This window comes from Pipra filicauda, unplaced genomic scaffold (assembly GCF_003945595.2).
Source record: "Pipra filicauda isolate LSUMZ 115617 unplaced genomic scaffold, ASM394559v2 scaffold161_size1661140_pilon, whole genome shotgun sequence".
Classification (NCBI taxonomy): Eukaryota; Metazoa; Chordata; class Aves; order Passeriformes; family Pipridae; genus Pipra; species Pipra filicauda.
The window spans coordinates 1,382,967-1,410,103 of NW_024104118.1; the positions used below are offsets into that span (position 1 = coordinate 1,382,967).

Below are 27,137 nucleotides of genomic sequence, written 5' to 3' on the forward strand. Positions count from 1 at the left end.
CCAAGAGGAATCACAGAAACATTTCTGTTGGAAAAGGCCTTTAAGATGGAGTCCAACAGTAAATCTAACACTGCCAAGCCCTCTGTGCCACATCTGCCCAGAATGAGTGACCCCCAGGAAATCTGTGTGACAGGAAATGTGGTGACAAACCCGGTGAGGAAGATCTAGAAGTTGTGAGCGGAGAAGGCAGAAGGGCAAGAGTGAGGCAGCTCTTCCCTGCTGTGAACAAGGATGGTTCTACAGTCTTCCCTGGAAAGGGGAGTGATGGGAAGCAGTGAGACACACAGCAGCACTGTGGAGGAATTTGGCTGAGAGATTTTGCTGAGCAGGGTCAGGAGGGAGCAGAAACAGGCTGTTCTCTGTGGTCCATGAGCAGTAGTTGTTCAAGCTGTGTGGGGTGACAACTGTAAGGGGTGAGGCAGCGCGTAAGGCGGGACCACAAACGGGTGGTGGGGCTGACTCCAGCATGATCAGGACTTTCACTAGACAGAAGGGAATGTCTGGTTGGGAAGGTGTCTCAGACTCTGACTTACCTCACACAAAACCAGCCTCCCCTGACACTGTAACCAACCCCCTCTGCAAGGCTGTGAAGTGCAGTGAAGTCCCATCTCAGCCTGCTGTCCAAAATCTCTGTTATTGAAAAAACGTGTGGTTCTTGGTCAGGATCTGTCTGACAGCCACTGGATTCTGGATTTTGTCTGATGAAGGTTTCCAAGTTATCTGCTTGTACTTTTCCTGCAGGACTCAAAACACACACTGCAATGGTTCAGGGAGTAATAAACTATTTAGAGTACAGTGCCATATAATCTCATCTGACCCAAGAGACAACATTGCAATCTCTCTCTCTTGGCCCTATAAAAACCTAATAAATTTGGTGAAACACATAAATGACATTCCACCCAAGGCAGATCTCTTCCAGTTCTATAATGCCTCAATAGTGATCTTTAATTGTTTCATCAATGCCTTTAGTGAATGATCTGCAACTCCCCTGCATACAATAAATACCATTTACACATCTTTCAGATTAGAGGCCTTAAAAATGGGGATTTATTTTGAAATATTTCATTATTATTTTATTGCCACTGATTGTACTGCCTTCTGTTTCTCCAAGCTGAATTTTCTGAACTGGAAGGTTATTTTTGCTGCTGTGTAGCCTCCCCCTGAGGTAGTAATGTCTTACCCCAACTTCCCTCCAGAAAGCAATCTTTGCTAGGAGGTTTCTAAAGAAGCAGATCTTTCATCTGTTTGTGCCAAAAGGAACCAGGAGTAGCCAGCTGGCACTTTCCAGGAGACTTCCCTTGCTTCTGGTTTTAAGGCAGGTTGCCACATCAGTGCAGGCTGCAGTACTGAACAACTGTTAATTCACAGCGATATCCAGTCCCTGCAGGGGCTGGATGGATGCCTGAGCACATGGATAATCCATCTTGAGAGGAACTGTAAACCCGGCATGCACAGAAAACAGAGCAACAGATTCAGCCTGGTTCTAAGTAAGAAATCAACCTGAGACGGAAGTCACTGTGCAAAGGGAAATCCTGGGATTTGGAACTGGGTCTGTTATCAGCAGATGCTGCTGGGACAGAAAACCAAAATCCAAAGGAGGGGCTTTGGTCCTTGCTTCAGCAGATCATGCAGCAAGAACACCACGTGCTGACCTGAGCAGGGCTGAGGTGCAGCACAACTGTGCCAGCGTGGCTGTGGGTACAGGGTGGCCTGGGGGACCTCTCACTGCTCTTTTCAACCTTGTTCTCTATGAATATGGATCAGCAGATCCACATCTGAGTTGGCTCATTACAGACAGCCCAAAGCATTCAGAGGAACTTGAGTCTGTCTCTGAAACAGCCACATTTGTTGAGTTTAAAACACAAAGGTTGAGAAAGGACATGGCTACCATCAAAACAATTATCTGCTGGGTAATCATCAGGGAAAGAGAAGAATAAATTAAGCAGAAGGATTCAAGAACAAATTGTTGTAAACTGGCAACAAATAAATGTACTCTGAGAATTAGGAAAAGAGTTCCAATACTTTAGAAAATGAGCTGGTGGAACTGCTCTGATGGTGGAGGAGGGCAGAACACATCCCTGCTGTCACATGGAGCACCATCTGCTTATGAAAGGGGCTGCACGCTTGGACAGTGGAAAACATTCCAGTTCTGTGTTCCTTTACCTGTCAGCAATGTCTTCACACCTCTTCACATTAATGATGAGAGACAACTCCAGCCTCACATGCGTGACTGTGCACTCACCACTTCTGGAAGTGAGGAGTTTCTACTCCACCCATTTGGTGAATATGGAATGCAAGAGCCAAACTTCACTAACTGCACACACATTTATGTAAGTGTTGCTTAAGGTTTACTTCCTTTGATTCCTGCCTGGATGCTCAGTGCACAGAGAACCACAAAGCCTGAAAGAGGCACCTAGAGAGAAGCCAAATTTAAGGGGAGTGCACTTAGGATACAACTATTTCCAGGACTAGGCTTCAAAGTAGATACATTTCAACATTTGAAAATAACCATAAACTATTTTTTATCTATTGTTTTGCACTAGCAGGACTCTCTCAGAGCACTAACAGATGATCACCAAAGAAACTGGCTTAGAGTTTAAAAGCATCCAACCAGCTCAGACTGCCTTGCAAGGAACAACTGACACAATCCTGACAAAAAAAGTGCCCTGCTTTGCCTTCTCAAACAGCTTATGAATAATCTTAGGAGAAGCCCTCTGAAGCTCCAGAATTTTTCACGCTCCCCTCCCAATATCCTACTTTCTTCACTTACAAAACATGGGTATCTACAGGGAGAGCAAGCTTTACTTTTCTCTAAAGCATGATCATAAATTGCAGAAGTCCCCCAAAGCAAAAGACTTAGTGCTAACCCCATAAAAATGGAAATTTGACTCAGAACAGTTAAAATAAGCTTTTGGCGATGTGAAGTCCCAGTTCTTGCTCAAAGGAATAGAAGGGTGGCATATTAATCTTACACTATGGCAGTATTGTAGAATTTCAAAAACTGAAATGATATATGCAGGAAAATGAGGAATTTCCACTAGGGACTCTAATTCATATATTATGGGAGAGATTAAAGAATAATAAATTTTGGAAGGAAGTATTAATGGCTAGATGGGGCACTGTGAACCTGGCATTCCCTGAAGCCTGGAACTTTGTATACCAAACACTAAAAATGATTTGTGCAGGACCAGAAAACATTAGCTGTTATTCTGACCATGACCAGTTACATACTGCATGAGGTAAGAAGTCCTTTATAATTTAGAACTTCCTTTATAATTTAGAGATTAATAGATAGGATAATATTTGCCATTATGTCAAATGGCAACCATGTCTGGGAAGAAGAAAGGAGCACTTAGGATACTTCCCTTGCTCTTAGAGAAAGGCTGACCACAATGAAAATCATTAGTGATGCTGCATTCACATGCAGCAGCTCTCAGCCCAAGCTCTTCACAAACGGAGGCAGGGAAGGTAAAGTGCTCACAGTGCAGCAAACGTCAGAGCTCTGCCCTGGGCCTGCAGCTCCTCAAGCCCTGCCCTTCTCTTGGGTCTGTCATCCTTCCTGGTGTTGATACTGGTACCTTTTGACTTGCAGGCTGAAGCCTGTGTTTCAGCCTTCACCTTTGTCTGCTCTGGAGATCAAGTTTTTGGCAAGAGAAATAAAATGTCAATTCGAAGCAAGTTAAAGGTGAAAAAAATTCCTGCTTCTTAACTAAATTAATTAGGAAATAGCCTATATTCATATATTTTCCACAGAGTTATTCCTGCTATGTCAGGAGGTCTCTTGTGAACTGCTGTGGGGAGACAGAAGCGTGTGAGGCAGCACCCAGCTCACTGTTCACAGAATTAGCACAGAGACATCTTGCAGCTGTATGGCCTCAAGACGTGATCCTTCAAAAGGAGGCATGAAATGTTTGCTGGGGAGTTATGGGAGGGCCCATTGTCCATCTGACCAGAGCTCTTGCTTCTCCTGGTCTTGTACCTGCAATTAGGGCACTTTAAAGTAAGAGATCTGCAGAAGGAAAGGCAAGGTGAAAACAGACACTGAAAGTTCCCAAATCAGCCAGAACAGCTCTCCTGGTGCAGGTCACAGTGGGTGTCTCTGCACAAATTCCCTGAGGTGCTACATGTACCACGTGATATTGGGGTAACCTGACTTACTTTACTGAATGCTGTCATAAATGGTTGCACAAAATCCAGTGTAAATACCAGAGTACAAGCTACAGCTGCCCCTGAGGAGCTTTAACTTATGCACTATCCCATAAAACTTCCAGGTAGGGAAATGTGTAAAAGGTCTCAATGCTTTCTTACTCCATAAGCCTCCGTGGTGAGGTATTCTGCACTGAATGTTTCCATTGTTCCATACAGATGGGGGAAATAAGATTAGCCTGAGATGGAATATCCCATCTTCTCATGCAGTATGTTCTCTAGCCAACTTAAGCTTGCTGCTTTGGCAGCATTCAGTGCTCTCAGAAGACAGTGATTTTTTGAAGGCTGACAAAGTTACGTTTGGCAAAAACACAGGCATTCCATTCCATCCCGAGCCTCAGGTGTTATATGTAGGGCTAATGTTCTGCCAGAGCATAAAAGAACAGCACATCAGAGCCTGTTCTGCCAAACAGCTGAATCGTGGCTTTGAACTGTTGCTTTTCTTTTGACAGTATTAGTGACTTGGTCCCTTATTTCTCCTCTAACTAATCAGTGCAACAGGCAACTGCAGATATGTTTCAAAGCTCACAAGTGCCATGTGGCACACAGGATGATTAACTGCAGCCATCACTCTGGATTCTTTTAAGGAGGAAAAACACAGCTTCGAGAAAATGGATGCAAAGCAATCCCTAATGTGGTCTGACACAGAGGGTAACTTGCAAAACGTAACACTTGACCCAAAAGTCAGGAGTTAAAACATCGGTGGCTGAAGTCCCAGGCAGAGCAAGTGGTGTGGAAAGCCCTGAAGACAGCACAGCCAGTGTAACTGCAGCACGGGAGAATGGGAGGGTGCAGGAATTGTCTGGATGGTCTGTGCTCTGCAAAGCCATGTCTCAGGAGTATTGCACATGCCTCAGCAGGGGGGGAGATGGAAGATCCTACACCAGCTGGATATCCCCTTCCCACAGAGTGCACACAGAGGCACCTTCTGCCAAAGCCATGCCCTTCTTCCATCCCACACACCACTGGCTAATACATGGTCAGAATGGCCATGGTGAAGAAGATACTGGCAGCAAAGTGATGATGGTGAAAGCTGCTGTAGCAACTGCCAGAATATTACTGGGAGTAAAAGTTGGTGTTGGGAGAGCAAGCCCCAGCTGAGGTGGGGAGGGAGAAGAATGAGGCAGGACTGGCTCATGATCCTTCCTCCCCAGAGGTAACTGCCTTCTCAAGCTGTGAGGTGAGGTTTCAAAGTTACACAGAAGCACTGCTAGTGCAGGATTCAGAGCCTTGATAGCTTACTACTTCTTTCTTTGCAAAACAGTCCAGGAAATTACATGCAAAATCCTCTATCTCAGTTGCCTGTTACCTGGATTATGAACTAAAGCACTGAATGCTACTGTTGAGTGTGTGGTTTCTTATGCAGAACCGGGCCCCTTCTCAGCAGCTCAGTGTGATGGCAGAGACCACAGACTGTTGTCCCTTGCTAAAGGAACACAGGGGAATTTTTTCTGTCCAACTCCTGCCTCATTCAACATAAATCCGTTAAAATTGTTAAAACAGAGGCACCCTAATTTAGGTTGCAATAAGACAAGCACCCAATGCATCTACAAAGACTTTGTATGTAATATATGATACAATGCACCAGATAAAGGTCCTCTGGTACTTTTAGATGATTTCTGGGAATCAGAAATTAATTCTGCCTACTCAGTATAAATATAACCCAAACATAACATAGCTGCACCTCACCCAATCTATAAAGTAATGCATGTTTTCTTATTTGCTGAATATCTTTTTTCAGTGAAAAGTATGAGTCTCTCTCATCAAGCAACCTAACTCAATGCAGAAATCAATCTTGAAGATCATGTGTCTACTTTGTTGCAAGTGTGGGCAGAATTTTACAGGGAGACACAAATAATGAGTAACCATGTTAATCTGGACGTTGGAATGAATACCTTGGACAGAAGAATTTTTAGATGATCTCCACAGCACTAAAATTTCAGCAAGCCTCCTTACAATGTGAGCAACACTTCATTTCCAAATGTAACCCTCAAGGAACACATACATAAATTATAATATATCCACTGGGAAAACCTCTGAAATACTACAAAAAAGGGGGAAATGCATTTTAAGGGGCAGTCTGCTCAACTGTCTGCTTTTAAATACAATTTCATATCAGGAATAATTAATGGCTTCACTGTGGTTAGTACTTAGATATTATAAAGAGAAAAAAACAAAACAATTTCTACATGCTTTCATTACTCTGTAGAGAAAGGAAAGGATGATAATTTGAAAATGTCTGGTGTGCTTTTTCTCTTACAGATTTTGATTGAAGTATCTGTGCCTTGAATTTTAAGGAGTTTGACCGATGTAAAGATAACATGCAAACCTCTAATTCCAACATATTCACATACTGCTCATCTACCAAAATAATCAAGCTAAGATGTCCAAGGAAGACTAACATACCACTAAGGTAAACAGTGTTGTCTCCTCTGGAACATTACATTAAATGTTACCGAAAGCAGGACACATTCTGCACTCCATTGTAAGGGCTGCAGGATCACAGGAAAAAGAGCTATGTCTTGTGCAGAAAAAACTTCAGGTCTAATACTTATATAATAAAAACTGATCCAAGCAAATATAACTCTTGGTATTTCCCTGAACCACACATCTACAGACACCAGAGTGCTCCTCACCACAGCCACACGGCACTCAGACATGAGATGCCTACGCTGCACATCCCTCCTTTCCTGGCACCAGAGCTGCCTGTCCAACACTGGCAGTTTTAAGCAGCCTGGTGAGAGCAAAGCCTCCAGGCAAGGCAAGCCCCACAGCTTGGGTCCTCTCCAAACCACAGAAATGCAAGTGGCCAAAGACCAAAACTGTTTTTCAGTGTTCTTCTCAATTTCCCTGCTTTTACCTCTGAGTGATTATCCTTTGGCCAATTCTCATTTGGCTGCTGCTTCTTTAGTGTTTGATGGATCTAATCATGAGGACACTGGGAAGGTACATCATAGTCATTTTCTTCCCAAGGCATTTCTTTGGCTCTGTTTAGAACCTGCTCACAAATACAACAACAGCTCCTGCCACTTTGGAGCAGATGCGGCCCCTTTGTAAGGATGGGAAACTGCAGTCCCCAGTGAAGAAATCAATTCCCCGCCACAGTGGAGGTGTTTAGAGGGCTCAGTAACTCCCTGTAAGGGCTCAGCTGTGCAGCACTCACCTCGGGGAGGTCGCAGCTCCGTGATGTTCTCGGTGGCTTCGTCGTCCGAATCGTCCGTCGCCACCACCTTGTACCTCTTGCTGCTCTGTTTGTTCAGGACATGGGGGACCTGCAGCGCGGCCTCTCTCTCTGCAGCGAGGTCCAGATCCTGCTGAGCAAGGTGGGCCCTCAGCTGCCTGATTTCAAACTAGAGCGAAAAACAACACCACATACTGATGTCATATGAGCATGGCCAGAAGTTTATATTCTACAGTTGGGGACCTATTACTCATTTGATCACTAAACCACTACAGTCTGGTGAAACAGATACAGTGTGGTTGAGCCAGGACACGAGTCCAGGCTGCTGGTGCTCCCCCAGAGCCCATAGGAGTGGGACCACTGCTCACACAATCTAAAGGTAAGGACTGTCTCATGCTGGTCTTCTATTTTGTACGGCTACCTCCTGAAGATAAGACTTTGGCCAATTTTTAACAAATCTAACTGTTAAATCAAATGTAACCTTTATACAAAAAGACCACTCTTAACAGGCATTTAGAGATTTAGGTTCATGACAAATACCCCTAACACACTAGACTTCGTAATGAGGGTTTCAGTGGAGGGGAGGTTCTCTGAGCAGCACCTGGAACGGTCCTCTCTCACTAACTGGGCAAGGAGAGGGACACCACAGTCCTCTTCTGTCTTGAAATCGTCTGTACTCAACAGTGTGCAGGAAACCCTGAGGAAGGTTACCACTTTTCTGGCCACTCCTCTCAAATATGTGAGCCATGGCAGTTAAACACTTTCTGCAACCAGAATGGGATTTGCCTCACGACTGCTGTTATAAAGCAGACACCTGACAAAAAGACGGAAGCTACCAGGTACCATCTGACTGATGGACACAGCACATTTCTCTTGTATTTGACAACCACACGTCTTCCACCAGGCAAAAAGAAAAACAGTTTTTCTGGAGAGGCTGCAGAGACCCTTTAAACCTTTATGTAAGCCCTATAAAATCCCCACTGCCACGCAGCACAGCTATGGGGACGCAAGGCAGTTTCTCTTTTCTAAACTCTTTTTAGGATCGGCAGTACAGCAGTGATCAAATCATGTGTAATTATAGCGAGTCTGAGAGGGAAAAGTAAATGAGGCAAGTAATAGGCTCAGGCATTCAAAATCCAGCATTGCTGGGCCTCCCCTAGTTCAGAGTCTGAGGATCCTTTACTGAGCACGATGCTGTGTCGAGCCTCGCTGCACCTGCCACTGCACATTCACAGCACAGATGGGATCAGCACCTCCACGCCTGAAAACGGGTGTGCAACAGCATGTAGGCTAAATGAACCCGCTTCTGGCTCTCCCCTCTCAGATGCTGACTCAAATCTACTCTGCTGTCAGATTTTGGAACCCATCAGCAGACCCAGCCTGTTCAGACTGGGCACAAACGCCGAACACGCTGCAGAGCACCAGTAGCTCCTCCAAGCTGTGTAAGCAACTGCAGGGGAAACAAGACAGAGTTTCCACAGATTTTGGAAAGAAAAAAGGATTCAAGTTTGCCACACCTGGAGACTATCTGCTTTCCAGAGCATAGAGGAAGAAACTACAACTGGAAGGCCCACTGCAGGACACAAATCTAGAAAGCAAAGGGGCAGTTCAAGCTTTCCAGGTCACATTCAAGCCACCTAATACAGGGATCTAACAAAGCACACAGCTTTTCCTCCGTCTTTAAATCTGCGGACAGAGGCCTGGCAGCTGCAAACAGCTGGCTGCATGGAATGCTCATTGCTCTTAACCAAAGGTCTGCAGTGGCAGTCAGGAGTCAGGTGGAATCAGCAAATGTCAAGACACAGCCCTGCCCCTTGATTTCCTGCTGGTGGGTTTGTGTTAACCTATTAGCTAGGAGGAATTAGCAAACTGGTACTGCTAACTCTGTTCCCAGCCAGCCCAAAGCTCCCTGAGGATTAAGGTGCTTGTGCCATACCCAGAAGTGCCAGTATGGACATAGGGAATTTCAGGTTTCATCCTTGACTTGAAAAAAAAAAAAAAGGAATGACAAAAGAGCTTACATTCCACCTCTGAAGGGAAAAAGATACCCCTTCAGACACTCCTTTGGTTTAATGGAAATAATGCATTTAAACATGAGAAGCAAAAAACACATCTGGAGATTTTTTCTTTATGCTGCCTAGCTCAAACCAAAAGGCAGTAAGAATTAGGGATAATTTCTGTTTTTCTACATTTCATGCTTCATCCTTCAAAAACATTCCTGTGTGTCAGAAAAAGAAATACTGCTACTAAAATGCTTAATTCTGGCCTAGAAGCAGGATACGATTTCCTATTTTCATGGAACACAAAAAAATTGGCAGGTATTTTTTAACACCAATGGATAGAACCAGCCAGGAGTCAGCTAAATAACTATTTCTGCATCACACCCAATTTAAGGAGCTTAAGCATTTACAAAGATTGGCTGAAGATGGTAACAATCAAAAGGCTGGAGGGCATCACTGCGTTATAGAGATGTGAAAGGGAACCATCTCAAGTGATCTTTCCTGCTACTGGGAGCCTACAGCAGGAACGGGGGAGAGAGCACACTCCTCCTGTCCACTCCCATGTCCCAGTGGATAAAGCCAGCATTTCCAAATATCCACAGGTTATTTCCAGTCCTTAAACTCTCCGTGCCGGGTGCCCAGGCAGTTTTTATGAGCGGTTTTATTGTTGATCGCGGCTCTGTTCGACCTCCCGCCGTGAGGGGCCCGCGCGAGGCCGCGGGACGGGCTCTGCTGCCCCCTGCCGGGGGCGGCGGGAACGGCACGGACCGCAGGGCCTGAGGGAGCCATGGCAGCCGGCAGGGACACTGCGGGGACAGAGGGAGCCATGGCAGCCGGCAGGGACACCGCGGGGATGGCAGCCGGCAGGGACACCGCGGGGCCTGAGGGAGCCATGGCAGCCGGCAGGGACACCGCGGGGCCTGAGGGAGCCATGGCAGCCGGCAGGGACACTGCGGGGACAGGGGGAGCCATGGCAGCCGGCAGGGACACCGCGGGGACAGGGGGAGCCATGGCAGCCGGCAGGGACACCGCGGGGACAGGGGGAGCCATGGCAGCCGGCAGGGACACCGCGGGGCCTGAGGGAGCCATGGCAGCCGGCAGGGACACCGCAGGGCCAGGGAGACCGCAGGGCCAGGGAGACCGCAGGGCCAGGGACACCGCAGGGCCAGGGAGACCGCAGGGCCAGGGACACCGCGGGGACAGGGACATCACAGTGACAGGGACATCACAGGGACAGGGACACCGCCCCGGCAGGGACACCACAGTGATAGGACACCACAGTGAAAGGGACATCATCCTGGCAGGGACACCGCAGTGACAGGGACACCGGGATTGGGCACTAATGGCCCCCTGACAGGGACACTGCCCTGACAGGGACACCACACTGACAGGGACATCACCCTGACAGGGACACCACACTGACAGGGACATCACCCTGACAGGGACACAGTGACAGGGACACCAGGACCGGGCACCAATAGCACCCTGACAGAGACATCACAGTGACAGGGACACTGGGACCGGGCACTGATGACACCCTGACACGGACACCGCCCTGACAGGGACATCACCTTGACAAAGACACTGGGACCAGGCACCAGTGCCACCCTGACAGTGATACTGAGACCAGGCACTAATGCCACACTGTCCGTGACACTGGAAACTGGGGACTAATGTCACCCTGTCAGTCACACTGGGACTGGGCACTGATGTCACACTATCAGTGACACTGGGACCCAGTCTGGAAAATGTGGCACTACCGTAACACTGCCACAGACGTTGGAACCTGGGCTGGATACCTTGGCACTAATGTCACACTCTGTCACAGACACTAGGACCTGGGCCTTGGCTCATGTACTGCTGAGGGTGAGAGGTGCATGCAGCACTTGCAACTTTTTAGTTGGTCTGTGATCCCTCCATTCCTGAGCTGCAAACACAACCCACGTGCTTGTCTCTTTTTCAGCTTTTAACACTGAGCTCTTTCAGCTGGTCTCAAATCCAGAACTGAACAGGAGACTGTCAAAAGCAGATAGGAGGATCAAATTCCTGGGCACAATAAAGCAGCCCAATGCTCTGGACTTTGGCATCAAGTGCAAGGTAACAGCACACAGATGTTCCAAGGTAACAGCAGAGACTGATGTTGCCTACAAACCCACGCAGCTGCAGCTGGTTAACACAGGCTCTCCCTTCCACTTTTCCATTACCTCAGATGCTGAGCTTCCAGATCCCATTCATGTTTGCCCTGAAGTCTATGTGGTCATTAAAACAGTGGAAAGCTGGAGTTAAATAGTTGTGTGTGTAACTGTCATTTTTTATATTGACAGAGAAGAGGGTATTCATTGTACCAATGGTGGTGTCTCACTCCCACACTGACCGTTCCTCCTGCAAAGTGCTCCATACAACATGTTGCACAGAGATGCAGAACCCTGACTCTGTTACAAACACACGGCTCTTGCCTGTTCAAAAAAGGACTCTATGGGATAGAAAATCACTATTTACCACAAAGACTGATTGAATAAAATGAAAGACATTCAATAAAGTTAAACAAAGACCAGATTTTTGTTCATAAAAGGCACAGATCTACTTAGGATATCAGTTCTATGTTAATTGTTTCTTGACAGTTATCTCAAGATCTTGCAGAAGCTGGAATACAGTTTTAGCCACTAAAACCAAACCCCTACAAACAAAGGTTAAATCTAAGGGGGTGTTTCTTATGGGTGAAATGCAACGAGAGGCTGAATGAGCAAATTAGGTTGGAGGTGCTTATATCTATTGAACATTAGATTGAACACTGACCTCAGGCAGTTCTAATGCGTAAAAGAGCTAATGAGATTGCTCTGACTGCATGTCAGGCAGTCCAGGGCAGCTTAAATCAATCATAAAAAGGTATAAAATATAACAGTCTTTTTAAGTAAAAAATTCTGGGCCAAGTTAAACACATGAAATTTCTATTTGCAGTAGGAGCTGATGTAGCTCTCTGAGTGTACACCTGGGCCCCTCCAACACCAAGTCCTGCAGGAGAGCTGGACTGAGGAGACCCTGGTTCCTCTTTTCAGGTGGACAGACCATCCCTCCCTCAGCCTGTAAGGCAGGATACATTTTATGCATATCACGAGGGGACAAAAAAAAAGGGGAAAAAGGCATATAAACATATATACATGCTTTGATACCAGCTCTGTGTAAGAACCTTGTAAATCTCACAGAGAGCCAGTGAGCAAAAAATGCTGTTGTGTGGAAGATACTCTGTTGTGATCAAGGAGACTGAGGTAAACCACCTCCTGACTCCTGATAATTACAAACAGAGCACTGACCCACTTGAGGCTGCTACTGACTCTATTTATCAGGACACCTGTGACATTCATCATCTTTAATTACATATACTTCAGTGGGTATTTCTCAGTAAGTTCCAACATACTTTGCAATGGAAAAAATATATTTGAAGACTTCATAGAATCACAGCTGAAATGGACCCGTGAGGGTCATCTAGTCCAACACCCTGCTTAAAGCCAGTCCATTTAGCTCAGGTTGCTAAAAGCCCACCCTCTCAAATTTTGACTATCTCCAAGGCTGTATGGATGTGGCACAGCCTCCCTGGCAATCTGCTCCAGTGCTTGACTGTTCTCACAGGGAAAATGTTTGTTGTTATATTTAATAGGAATTTTGCACATTCCATGCTTGTGTACAGTCACCGTGCACCTCTGAGAACTGCCTGGGTACACCCTGCCAGGAGGGAGCTGAGGACAGCAATAAAGGTGTAATACACGTGGCTAATGTGCAAATACACTTATTACCAAGAAAAAGGGAGAAACAGACTGTCTCATAGGAGAATGAGTAACCAGACTGACAGACATGAAGAGGAAGTTCATCAATGGTACATTTACCGTACCATTTTCAAAATCTGCTCTATGTCATTTTGTAGCACAAATTTGGCAATATTTTGTCAGGAAACAAACCAGAAAGAACGATGGGCACTCCTGTGCACTTCCTCACCCCAATAATGCATTAGTGATTATTTCTAAGCAGGTAAATTGACAGACCTACCCAGAGCTCTAGATAACATCTCAGTTTACATACCTGGTTTTATAAAGTGTGCCACCCATCCTCTCTGATATTTCACAGCATGCATGGAAGACTCAGAAAGGGACTTAGCAGTGAATCATATAGTACTTCCCTTTAATGGTCTAGCAACAGAGTATGATTGACATAGTTTCAGAGAGATCAATGAACATTTTAGCCAGAAGCTTACTTGTGTCTAATGCAGGAGCAATAACTTTGCTCAATTCTATTAGTGCTGTCTGTACAGAATGCCCTGCCCTAAAACTCATCTGCCACTGGGATACAATCCAATGTTTATTTCCATTAGTTTAGCCATTGTTGGTAACAATAAAAATCAGGAGACAGTTGCAAACTAATGATTTACGGGCAGAATGAAACACGGGATGACCTTGGCTGCCTTCCATCCACCAAGAAAATGACTGGTAGTTAGAAATAAATTAAAATTATTGCAAAAGGATAACATAAGTTATTTCTCCGATAGGTAATTTTACCAGCTAAATAGCCCTGTCATTAAACTAGCAGCTGTTGTACAAATTATATTCCAAGATAAAAAAAGAAATTACAGCTTCCATGGTTGTTGCAGCTTTAAGAATGATGAAAAACCCAATTCTATAGGAGTCGACAGAAAAGGAGCTCTTGTGATAAGGCTGAACACAGAGTCTTGGCTGGACTGCGCTCAGCTGAATTACTCTCAGGAAAGTTAAGCAGAAAAGATCAAGTAAGTAAATCTATTATCAGAAATGAAATTCCTTTACAGGTGATTCCAGAGGAAAAAAACAATCTTCCCTGACTGGGATTTGTAGTTAATGAAACTTCAGAACTTTGTTTTGCAATTTATCTTACTCTGATAAAACAAAACCATATACTCCGTGCATAATTTTTGATAGTGACTGCACTGAGACTTCTTTTCCTTTTACCTTTACCCATTTTAGACAATTCTTGTTACTGTGGTTGTTAATGTTTCTCATATTTTGTGATGTCCTGTACAGCTTTTCAGTATTTTTTGCCTTGACTGCCCTCACGCTCCACTCCTGTTTAATGATGTCTTTTTTGGCCAATGGAGAATAAATAAAAAGGCAATCTATTCAAACAGTTGCAGTGGGGTACTACAGAGAACAAAGTGGTGGCCCGTGCAACTATGATTTATAAAATATATTCTGGTTTTCAGATGTATGGCCAGCCAAAAATCCACATCTGGAAAGAGTTTTCACATTTGCAAAAGTACATCTCCAATGTCAGTCAGGAATGGAAATGTACTTATAGTTGTGATACCCTGTCACTGGTCAAAATATACAACTGACAAAAGAAATTCAAAAAGATGAGGGGAGGTTGCATCTTTCCTGCTTTTTCCACGAACAAGCAATCCTTTAAAAAGGCCAGGAAAGATGATCAAATGAAAAAGCAAAAACCTGGCAGAATTTTAGACATTAAATACCATTAGGAGCCATTTCTCCCATCAGATGCTGTACACAATGTTAATGTGAATATTATAATGCTGACAACTTGTTCTTGACTGAATTATGAAGCTAATAATTCACAAATAAAGGATGCAGCACTTGTGTCAATGTCTACTGTTGCTAACTGTAGTGAATCAGTACATTTACCTGATATTATACAGCTGAGGCATTTGCTTGGCAGCAAGTCAGGCCAGAAAGAAGGATTAGCATGCTGTCATTTTTCTACACACCATATTTTTCCATAGCTGATGACACTTGAAAGCTACAAGAGAACCTGCCCTGTTTTGTCAGATTTACTCCTCTCCCAGTGCAGTATTTCTTTGTGTTTGATGCACAGGTTGCTGTAACCATCAGAGCTCAGATTAGGGCTACTCTGCTCAGACATTTGGCAAGCCAGGCTCAGAATGGAGAGCAGCAAGGGCAGCTCCTAAACCTCACCTGGGATAATGAGCCCACCTCTACTCCAAGACTATGAAATAATAACACCACAAATTGTTTAGAGAGTGTTGTCTGGCTGTATAACACAGTTCCTAAAAATTAATGTTTTAAAATTTATGATTGTAAAGAACTTCAGTATGGTCTGACGGACAAATTACTGCACTGGGACTCAAGAAATCACTGATTTGCTTAACATGTTTGGCCAAAGGATAATCTCTCCCCTTTAAAATGGGGTATATACCATTTACCTGGTAATTTCACAATTAGACAGAACCCTGAATCACTAAATATCATTGAGCAAAGGTGTCAAGAAGAGAACTGCAGTTCTGCCACTGAAGACACACAGTTGGAAGTAACTAATTTTTGGCAATTTTGTCAAGCCTAAGGTTTAGAAATTTGTTATGCTTAATGTGAGAGACTCAAAAATGATACACTGTCAACAGGTCTTCCTAATTTTTCACACAGACAGGGCAACTCACCACCACACCAAGAGTTCATTGCAGAATCTTAGGCTGAGATCCAGGAGACCTCAAACTAAATCTAAAAAGACAGTTAGGGACCTGAATACTGACTGATGGTTTGACAAGAACTTTAGGGTTCCTCTGGAAAAGATGGGCACCTTAATCTTTGCTTCAGATTATGCCCCTTTTGGGGCAGTTGGTCTGTTCTGGGACAAGCTGCTTCTCCTGTCTGCACAGGCCCTTCAGCTTTTTGACTGCCTGAGCTGTTCAGACTTACAGGTCTCCCCATTTTGTATTTGAAAGGTACCTACCACAAGCCAGGCGTGGGAGCTGAAGCTAGAAATCTCCAGGATTTATTTGAACATCTATCTCATAGTTACCTGTACAACTGAAACAAGTAGTAAATCCCCTGGGGGCTCACTGTGTTGTGGTTTGATGGTCACCTGAACACTTGCTTATCCCGAGCCTCAACATCCATCCCTGGCTCCTACTTTAACACAAGTTACGCAAGAACTCGTTTGCATGAGACAAACTGCAAAAACTCCTGGCTCGTTGCCCAAACAATGGTTTTACACCTTTTTCGAGATATTTTAAGCTTCACCTTTCCTTACCTCATAACTGAATCACTGAACATTTAGGGGCCTGGGAAGAGTCTTAAATCTTGACTCGCTTCCAGGAACTAGAAGCTTCTCTTGCAACATTTTGAGCTTGCCAAGAGTCTCTGACTAACCTACAGGGAAGCTGCCTTCTGCATTTAAAACAGGGAGATTCATTAGTTTTTAACTGCATATAATTTTCCTAGGAATACAGCCTTAATGCAGCTGCAGTCTCCAACAATGGCAGTGCCTTTTGCATGTTCTCAGTACTATGTCAAGCTAGCTGCACTCACTCAATAAATTACACGCTGGAACCGTTCATTTGCTGTTCCTCATATTTGTTTCCCTCACCTTAAAGAACACAAGCCCAGCAGCAGAGGCAGCCGACTGCTGTTTGACAAACACCACGCTGACAAGATCCTGGCTGCAGCCAATGCCTCCTTAGCACCGAGACCTGTCACCCTACAACAGAAGTCCCAGTGGTACTTCTCAAACCAGCAGTACATGAACTGTTTGATTTGCCTTGACAAGCTATGCGTAAATAAAGACATAACTGAACTTTACCCCTTGTTCTTGGCAGATCTGGGTTAGTCTTTCCAGCTGCTCATCTTGAATAACCTTTGCCTTCTCATATTGCTGAATCATCATCTCCATCTCCACTTTCACTGGAAGGACATACGCTGGAAAACACAAACAACACTTAAAGCAATCCAGCTGTGATTCGGTTTTTTTATCAGAGAGAAAACCTTTACAGGCCAAAGAACATCACCCTTCTCCCTTGCATCCAGAGAACTAGAGTATTTCTAATAGAAACAGCATGAGGGTACTTTTTCCAGGGATGGATTTCTAACACGGGAAATGCAAGGACTAGATCTTGTTTAGTCAGATCTCCCTTTGCCTGGACGAGCTGAAATAGATGCTGCATGCTCTTCCCAGCTTCTGTGGCACTAACATAGATCTTTCCCAGTGTTTACCACAGATTTCCTGAATTGCTGGGTAGGAGGATTTTCTCTTTAGAGTCAAGACCCATCCCCTCTAAACCTGAACAGCATGGCTCCCTCAGGAAAAGAACTATTCCAGAGCCCTAAGCATTTAATTCCTAGACTTTGCGGTAAGAAATAAATCCTTAATGGAAACACCAGACTAAGGGTATTTTTAAAAAACAAAAAAGGCATTTATCTTCTATTGCTTTGCAAGCTACAGACCAGTTTTCAATAGGTCTTCTGAATGCCTCTAGAAATTTTGCTCCTGTCGTAACTATGGCAAACTCAGACTGAACAGAATAACTGTTCAATACATGCTGCAATCCTTGATGTTCTCGGAAGTTACACAAGATCCTGAACTTTTCTTGTATGCTTCAATCAGAGGGCTATGACCTGTCCTCAACTCTGAATACAAAGTTTCCTGGGCATTTAAACCCAAAATAATAACTTGACTTTGATCTTTCACACATGAGCAAAGTGACCCTTCATTTATTCCCTTTCCACCTCCTTTCCCTGACACAAAGCACCAAAGTCCTTGCTTCCAGGCACAGCCACAGACTCTGCTCTCTGCAACCTTGACTTGCTGGGGCTTTATCGTCTTCCCTGGTGCTTCCCCACAGAGGTCTGTGCAAAACACCACCAATACACACTTCATTATCATGCTGTAGAGCACACCAGCACTGCAGAGAGCACCTTCAGCTGGGAACCCCCATGGTAAGAAAATGCTGCTGGAATCTGACCTGAAACTTGTATTACTGCCAAGAACCTGGAAAAGAAAGTCTCAAGATGGAGCTGGCTGTATGGTTATGGGGAGGGTGCAGTAAATATCAGAAAAGCAGATTGGAAGCAATTATTTTGCAGAATCAGGAATGATATCTGGTGGCAAGAGGCATGAAGCAGGTCAGGGCATTTGGTTTACAGGACAGGGGATGGGATGGTGCCTAACAGCAAAACAAAGCCCTGGATTATAAAGGCTCCCAGGGAGCAGGAGATGCAGCCATGATCTTGGGACCTACTCTCCTTCATGGGAATTGTAACTCTCTTCTGTTCAGTGCTAGCAAAATGTAAGAGAAAGGAGAATGACAGAAACAGTGGTGGCAAGCAATCTTTCTGTACTTTTAAAATCTCTTTTCCCAGCCTGCCAGGTAATGCTTGGAGTCACAAACTGAGTCACCACTCACCATCAATGATCCTCTTCACTCTCCATATCCGCAGGGTGATAATTAGGCTGATAGCATCCCACGGGCTGCTGGGGCCATTAGCCACTGTTGAGGCCACCATTGGTGCCAAGGACAAGATTATGACAGCACCATCAAACACCTAGAGAGAAATCACTTTTTTTCAAACCTTTCCTTAAAATCATATCCCTGCCATTCCTCCTTGGAATCTTGAAGGACTCCCTCTTTGCCCAAAAGAAATGCAATTATGGCACGTATTTGAAAGGCATATGAGAGGTGGCCGAGACCCAGCCAGGCTGCATCCTGTTTAGGTAGCACAACAGAATTCCTCAGTGCTTTTTATGAGGTGAGGAGAGATAAACTGTTGTTAGCAGGGCAAGGAGAGAGAAAGGTATTTGGAAATACTGGCCAAGATCCCCAAGGAGAAGTGGTAGCCTAAATGCTATTACAGCCAAAGAGTTTTATCATCATTGGTATTTATTACCTGTTACTTGGCATAATGTCATCCAAAAAAAAAAAAGGATGCAGTCCCTGTCCATAGATCTTACTGTCTAAATGAAGAGATCAAGAAGACAAGTAGAAAAAGATGGAGCAAAGAGACTTGATGGCTCTTGGCCACATCCTGACTACACAACACATGTGCATCTAGACAGAAAGACTGCCTGCTCTCACTTTTATGGGGCAGAGAGGTTTTCAAGGATTCTGACAACTGGGACCATTCAGAATGATTTATATGACATTGGTTACACTGGGATTAGATCAGAAAAAGCAATTGTGCAAAGCATTAGACAGAAATGAGCTAGTAAATACATTTCAGAGCAAACTGGCAATAGAGTTGTGTCTGTCCCACACTGGTCTAGCAGGGTAGAAGAGAATACCATGTTCTCATTCCTACTGAGAACCCTTCCCTGCTGCCAAAGACCACTGATTAATGGTTTGCATAAGGAGGCAGGACATAGATTTTTATAAGAATTATGTATTTGGAATTGTGCATAACAATTCATGTGTATTGAAAAGAAACACTCCTTACTGCTGCCACTTGATGGGCAGTAAACAGTATCACTCTATTCCAAATTATCAAAATGAATTATCAGAAACTGCTGCATTCAGCCTTAATAAGAAGAGTCTCTGAATCAACATTTAAGTTTCACTTCAGTTTTTTAGCAAAACAACTTAAAGGGTTTACAACTTTATTACAAAAATGTGCAAGCCTCTAGACTTGCTTAAGCTCCAAGAACACCCAGATTTTCTTCTGTACATCCTGTACAGTATTATTTTATCAGACAGTATCAAGAAGGAGGTTTTAATTCTCCTGATCTCCAGATTTGTGCTCAAGATTATGTGTTACTTATAACACATGCATTTCCTTATCTGTCTATGCACATTCTACCTAATTTTTAATTTGAGGTACAAATTACAGTGTTTATCATAATTCAATTTAATTAAAAGAAATTTCACAATAAAAATAGGGGGTTTGCCAAACCAGTACTTTCTATCAGAAAACCACATACAATTTTTCAACCAGTTCTAATTTCACTGATCACGGGAACAGGGATACACAACTCACGTGACAATTTTTATTCCTATTGCTCATTATCCCAGGGTAGCAGTATCACCAGATTAGCACAGCTCAAGAACAAAATAAATACACACAAAGAGCAAGAATGCCACAATCCCTCCCTTCATAAAATATTTTCAAATATTGCACTCTCCTGAGTCTCTCACAGAAAAAGGGACTCCATCACACAAACTAGGGATACTTGCATATAAGATGAATGTGTGTATTTATCTGCCTAAAAGATATTGTATTACATCAGGTTAACAACAAAGCCACCCAAAGCAGTTCTTCATAGTCTTACTGGGTCTGCCTGGAAAACAGCACCAAGAGTCAGAGTTCTTACCTCTATTTTGTTTTCAATGTAATCCCATATGCCAAGGACCACAATCCTCAAAACAGTCTAGTAAAACAGATTAGGGGGAAAAAAGATGATGAATGTTATTGTAATTTTAGATAAACATTTAAGCCCTTTATTCATTCAGGGAATCATTTTTTGTCTTATTTAAGCATTATGCATTTCTTATAAATAATAATGAGGCCCTAGAAATAGCTCCACTTCTGTATTATACAAGCAGGCATTGTTTTCCAACCACTATATTGACTCAGTGAAACCTCCATGAACAAGCTCCAAGTTGAAATGTTCATCAGTCTTTCCCATCCTCCTAAAAATCTGCTTTCAGATCTGTGTGATTTCGATTACCAGCCCTCCCCACACTGCCCCCCTGACCCAAGCCTACGTAAGATCAACTGTGGGGCCTCCTCAGTTAGAATGGGGGAAGATTCTCTTTTCTGGCCATCTTTGATACACCAGTGACTACTTATTTTCTAAGAGAAGAGACACTGTCCTCTCCTGATGCCTTAAAATACTAACATGTCATCCATCTGAAGAGCAGATGTCCTTATCTGGAGTACAGGACAGTTGTCTTATTATAAGATCCCAGAAAGTCACAGGGTAAGGGAGAAAAATATCTCTGTGATCCTCCTCTATGAAGCAGAACAGCTATAAGTAGCCTCAATAGCCAGAAAAGAGGAATAAAGAAAGAACACAGAATGAACCAATGGTGAATTCCCATTAAAAAAAATCCAATGGCACCTTTCCTTATTTTTAACCTGGCTTTCAGAAGACACAATAAACGAAAAAATCAGTCAACTCATGATTGAAATGGAACTCACATAAAAGCATAACTGGTAGGGATGTTTTCTGCCAACAGCAACACAGAGGTCAGATTTTGATAGACATGACAGACATGATGAGTCCACCTGCAGATGTGAGCCTTGCAAAGATCACCAAAATGTTACCTTCTCCCTTAAAGAACAGCATAAGGACTGAGGGCTCAGCAGGCCTATGTTTGAGGGGTAACCATGCCAAGAACTGTGCAGAAAAAAGTGACTCCTCTTCATTACAAATACAAATCCCAAGCAACTGAATTTATGCCAAACATACCAGCACTAACTAATTGCAGAACAACACTGAATTTCTCAGTGATGTTCCAATGCATGGTTTTGCCAAACCCCATGAGTCCAATTGCCTCATTTGGCCTGGGATGACTGTGCTGAGTTCTCTCTTGGCACTCCAAACCTGTGTAACAGCACTTAATTCTGTTTTGCAGAGGGAGACATTGCTGTGGGGAATATGGTGCTTCCAGAGCCCAGCCTCCTACCATCAGCGAGCAAGAAAATGAACCAGGCAACACTTAGTCAGAAATGGTGTATGCAAAAGCACTGGCCAAGTCTGGCTGAGAAAGAGGGTCACCAGCCAGAAGAAAAAATGCAGCTCTCTCTTTTCTCTACAAAAAATTATGAGACTCTACGTAGACAGCAAGAACTGCCAATGCTTGCTCCTCCTAAAACCAACATTTTACTTCCAAAGCATTTTACAAACGCAGCATAGGAATAAGGCTGACATCCCTTTCCATGTTAACGTCTGCTCTCGAGGTTTATTTGCTTTGTGGAGGGAGAGATGCACAACAGCAGCTGCTCAAATCCCTTAATGACCCCAAACTGGCCAGCATGATGTGATGGCATGTAGGTTTAAGTGCACGTGCTGCTGACCAGCCAAGGCACTCCTGCGGCCCCAAACTCGAGTCTGAACACTGCCAGACAAAGCATCCCTGCTCCTCTGTCAGCACCTCCCTCACTCCCCACTGAGAAGCTGCACAAAATACTCAAGTCCAAGTTAGCCATGAACCTGTAAGTTCAGCTGTATTAGTTAATCAGGGATACACCACAGCAAGGCAGCCCTGGGGAGACACAGGAGGAAAAGCAGAGCCTTTTATAAAGCTTGGGATGCCACCCTTCCTACAGCCACACTGCTGAGGGCACAGGGAGATCTGGCTCATTCTCTGCCAGGCTTAGGCAGGGTTTATGAAGTGCTAGGTCGGTGAGCAACTAACTACAGGATGGCTGGACACTTAACACCTTCAAAGAAACTGAGGGTGAAAATCTTTCTTCCTTTGGACAGGTGTGCACAAAGGGATTTTCACTGAAATAAGGCTTAAGGAAACAGAAACACCATCTCACAACCCTAAATATGATTTAACATGGGACTGTTGAGGGAACATAAAATCGGATTTGCCTTTCTGCCTTTTTAGTTCCTCACTGCAGTGTTTAAATCAGACTGTGCCACTGTCGCATCACCGGGTCTGAGCAGCTCCAAGGGCTGGCAGCTGGCACAAATATTGTCATTTGCAGTCTGCTGCTGTGAGTCAGCACACGTCAGCAGTGACTGGAAGTCTACTTGGCAGTCATTTAATGAAGGATTGGTTGTTGGTGCTACCTCTGGAAGAGAGGTCTCCTCCTCCCAACACATGCCTTGCTGATTAGCACCTTGGCTCTCACCTAGAGCAGACACACTGCAGGAAGGTGAGTGTAAGGGTGGAACGAGCCCAGCTCCCCATCCCAGAGAGACTCTGCAGAACAAGCTGGGCACAACTTGGGGGGGAGCTGAGAAAACACTTGTTCTGTATGGGAGGTCTCAAAGCCACTCTTAAAAGCCCTCCCATCACCAGTGAAGTGACAAAAGCCACGAGAGGCAGCCTGTCCTTGGTTCCCTGAGAAAGCCCCACGAGTGAGTCCCACAGGTGCCCCAGGGTGGCTGTCCCTGCCCACCCTGCACCAGCACAGCTCCAAACCAGCCCTGGCTGTCCCCACGCTGCCTCTCTGTGCACAAGCTGCTAAATGACTTCGACTGCAACGAAAACATTGGTACTACTTATATACAACATTTTCGTGTTTTTCCAAAAGCAATCAAAAATATGTTTCAAACAAATAAATATAGTGCATTTGCTTGTATACTGTCTCTGTACAGAACTTAAAAAAATGAGAACCTGTAGCAGAATCTGAAAAAAACAGAGACAGAAATTAATAATCCAGGAAACTTCCTACGCACTGTACAAGGACCAAACTGAAAAAAGCATATGAATTAAAAGAGAATTGCAAGTGTAACATCCATCACAGACAAAACAAATGTTACTTACGACTCTACCATTTGTAGGCACAAGAATCTACAAGAAATAGGGAAAAAATGAAGCAGCGCTGCTGTTTCCTACTGATGTGCAGGCATTTTTCAGCACTGTAGCAAATGCACACACATAGTTTTGCATTGCACTACAGGCATTCTGCATTTTTGAACACACAGATTGGAAAAAAAGCCATTAAGTATCAATGTGAGCACTTTTCTGTTAAAGGCCACTGCCAGCTTGTTTTTTTGTCCTTGAAAAAGAAGGCTTTAACATTTTTGGACTGGAAATCTTTTAATTAGAAAGTCCTTAACACACACATTTTTTAGTTGAATCAGAAATGCATTGTTTGGTTTCTGCTAAAAGCTAAATTATTACGTAAAAGTCTGTCCAGTGCACTAATAAAAGGTAAATGATTGAACAGTTCTATTTATTTATTTAAGTTGGAGTAAATCCGGGTAAAATTTTAAACCATTTTTCAGACAGAAATGCAATTTCAGAATTGACAGTGTCTCTTGGTGACACACAGTCATTTGCATGACATTAACTGTCTGCAGTGGAGTTGCCATGGACTGTGTGACACAGGTTTTCTCTCTAATTTTGTAGGGAAACTTGGCCAAGTGCTTTGCTGAGCCAGCCGTGTGAATTCCCACAATCTGCACGAGTTAGCTACATTTCTCAGCTGACTGCATGGTACATTAGGTAATTTTAAGTACTTTTCTGCTTGCACAGTTAATATACAACTTACTGCTCAGTGAGTCACTGTGTCAGATTCACCTGTAGAGTGAAGAAATCAGAAATCACACGGTGGCAGCACAGGAGGAGAAGCTGGTCCAGCAGGGTTTGGCAAAGGAGAGCAACTCTGCATTTTGAGATGGGGTAGTGATTGTACAAGAGAGAGACGGGATGGAGACAGGTGGAAAGGATGTTCCTTCCACTGCCACAAAACTAATCTATCTGCTACAGAGGTTCCAGAAACTCTGCAGATTAAGCTTCTGCTTTTGGATATATCTCATAAGACCAAATATTTATTGAAAGCTTTTCCAGAACACGGTGTACCCAATCTGTAATTTACAACTCCCCCTTATTTGGGTCACTCCACAGAGGCCTTAGCTCACCCAGTCATTAAAAGAATCTTCTTTTGCCATCTTCTGGTGTGCCTGTCCTGAGCCACAGCATTAGCTGTCCCAGCACACGCTGCCCCCAGGCCAGCAGAGCCCAGGGGAACGTGCTGGCACATTTAAACCAACACAGTCCTTGTGTTTGCAGGGCACAGGCACCCTCCTCACACGGCTTCTCTTCCATCAGGGCTCTGAAATGAAATGTGGACCTGCTGACCTCACCTCACCAGCACCCAGCACAAACCATTCCCTGTGCCTGTGCTCTGTAGCTGCTGGGCTCTATCAGCACACGTGGTCACACAGAAGGAATTAAGTGCCAAGGCTTGGTGGCACTAACAGACACAAACCCAGTTTATTCTCTCATTAAACCACCAGGATATCATGTAGTATCCAAATGCACCTTTGCACAAACACTGCAGTTCTATTTGTTCTTTTGTTCTCCCATAATATTCGTTCTTCAAATATGAAGAAAAACAGGGAGTTTTCAACTGACAATTCTGTACAGATGTATTTTCAGGAATAAAAATGGCTTCCCAGAGACTCAACAATACTACCACAGATGGAGGCTGGGCAGAGAACTGGCCTTGCAACACAAGTTCCCTCTGGGCACAGTCACACCAGCACTGATGCTTATCTCTGAAACACAGGTGTAGGAGGTGCTGCAAGGCCACTGTCAAGAGATGAAAGCACAGATGAAGCACTGATAGAGCACACCCTAAGTCAGGTACACCCTTGAAAATGAAATGGGCAGACTAGTGTTTCAGGCAGATGTCTAGCTAGATTCCTGGAACTCTATAGAACCACTTTCCCTGGTAATTATTTGTTTGAGAAGCAAGAAAAGTGGTTAGGAAAGAAATTTCCCAGTATATTAAATATTTTTTTTAACACACTAGCAAAGAAGGAAGCTTAAATTTACCTTTATAAATTATATTAATACATAAAATCCCTATCTTTGTTCCTAGCCCCCACTAATCAACCCATTTAAAAACCAAAACACACACAACCAGCAGTGCGGTGCATTTATGCACCATGAGAAAAGTTGTGGACATGGAATAAAAATAAATATCCAGAAGAGAAGCCACAGATTCTAGAAGAATTATAGAAGTAACAGAACATTATTATCTTTCTGCTCAGCTCTTTCAATCTCACAAAAAATGTAACAAAAGTAACATAACTGTTTTCTCTAACATAAAATAATGAATTTGTTATGGGAAAGACATTATTTACTTAGTTCTGTCATTTGGAATGTTCTTCCTTTTTAACAGAACCCTCACAGCAGAGCTTTCCTTCAGAAGCTTTACTCCTTTCAAGGGTTGGTGTTAACAAGCAGCAAAGTGCTAGGATACTATGAACACTTCCTTTCATCATACAGGATGAGGAAAGCCTTGGAGTTTTTTCCTCCTAAAAGCAAAAAATCTAAAATGCACCTGTGAGCCACAGCTAATGAAACAGATTGTTTATGAGCTCGGATCCCAGACTTTACTCCATTTGAGAGCTCGTTTCTTGGACACGGATGCAGGACAAAAGCCGTGATTCTGTGCTGGCCTAACTTTCAGCACATCAAGGCTTGGTTACTGCCAGGGAAACACTCAAGTGCTGAAAGCAAGCAGAATGCCTGAGTGCTTGGCTGACTGAAGCACACACAGAGCAATGCAAACAACTAATACCAAGGAACTCAATTCTTGCACGCAAACAGTCTCATCGATCCGAGTGGAGAAGCAGAACTGAACAACAGCTACAGAATCACGTATTTGTGGCAATGGGATAAGACTATTAAAACACAAGCAGACTCCAATCCACTTACCAAAACACTGTGACATTCCCCATCTTCCTTTTCTCAGCCAATTATTACCAAGGCTGAATTTGCCCTCTTGATAGGGTGTAACCCCGGCCTTGCCTTGCTGTTGATACTGGGATTTCCCCCCCAGTGTCTTTCTCTTCTCTTCTGTCTTAACATCTGGGTAACATTTCGTGCACAGACAAATCATAGTGATGTATGTAAACAGAGACAAACACACACAATCATCACCACTAGTAAATCCTGTTCAAATACTCGGAAAAAAGCAAACAGAGCTGATGTGCACTTCACTTGAATAAGGATATTTTAATGCTGGAAAGTCACAGACAGTGACAGGGAATATAAAATTAACTGAGTGCCTTTAAGGCTTGTGGCTATAACACAAGCATAGGGAGAGCAGGAAGATGCTGTGAAAGTAGCTACTCAATTTTTTTGGCAGCTGTTCTGGTGGCATTTGCCAGCTGCTGGCATGTTTGTGCCCTTCATTTTAACCAAGCAGAAAGGCAGTGCCTGTTTAACTCCAACACGATTGGAATGCAATTACTTGCAATGCTGTGAGAGCACCTCCTTCAATCAGTTGTATTCTTCCAAAACATTCAGATTTTGTGCTGAAAGTTTTCTGGTTTTTAACAAGTCTTTTACAACT

At 43.9% G+C, this 27,137-nt stretch overlaps 1 protein-coding gene and 1 long non-coding RNA gene across 8 annotated transcripts in view; one reads left to right on the plus strand and one right to left on the minus strand.

Annotated features, from left to right (window-relative positions):
* Positions 1-27,137, minus strand: part of TMEM266 (transmembrane protein 266) — an 88,226-nt gene that overhangs the window by 14,208 nt on the left and 46,881 nt on the right. For 6 of the 7 annotated variants that reach the window (XM_027712176.2, XM_039379271.1, XM_039379273.1 and 3 more), the window contains 4 exons: positions 20,458-20,514; positions 18,560-18,698; positions 16,960-17,075; positions 7,370-7,556 (listed from right to left, as the gene is read on the minus strand). In XM_027712176.2, coding sequence (XP_027567977.1) covers positions 7,370-7,556; positions 16,960-17,075; positions 18,560-18,698; positions 20,458-20,514 — 499 coding nt within the window. The remainder of the gene's footprint in view (positions 1-7,369; positions 7,557-16,959; positions 17,076-18,559; positions 18,699-20,457; positions 20,515-27,137) is intronic. The other variant, XM_027712177.2, reaches the window with a different exon arrangement.
* LOC120322860 lies at positions 10,253-11,678 on the plus strand. The gene is made up of 2 exons (XR_005562795.1): positions 10,253-11,253; positions 11,351-11,678. It is a non-coding gene; the product is annotated as an uncharacterized LOC120322860 (long non-coding RNA).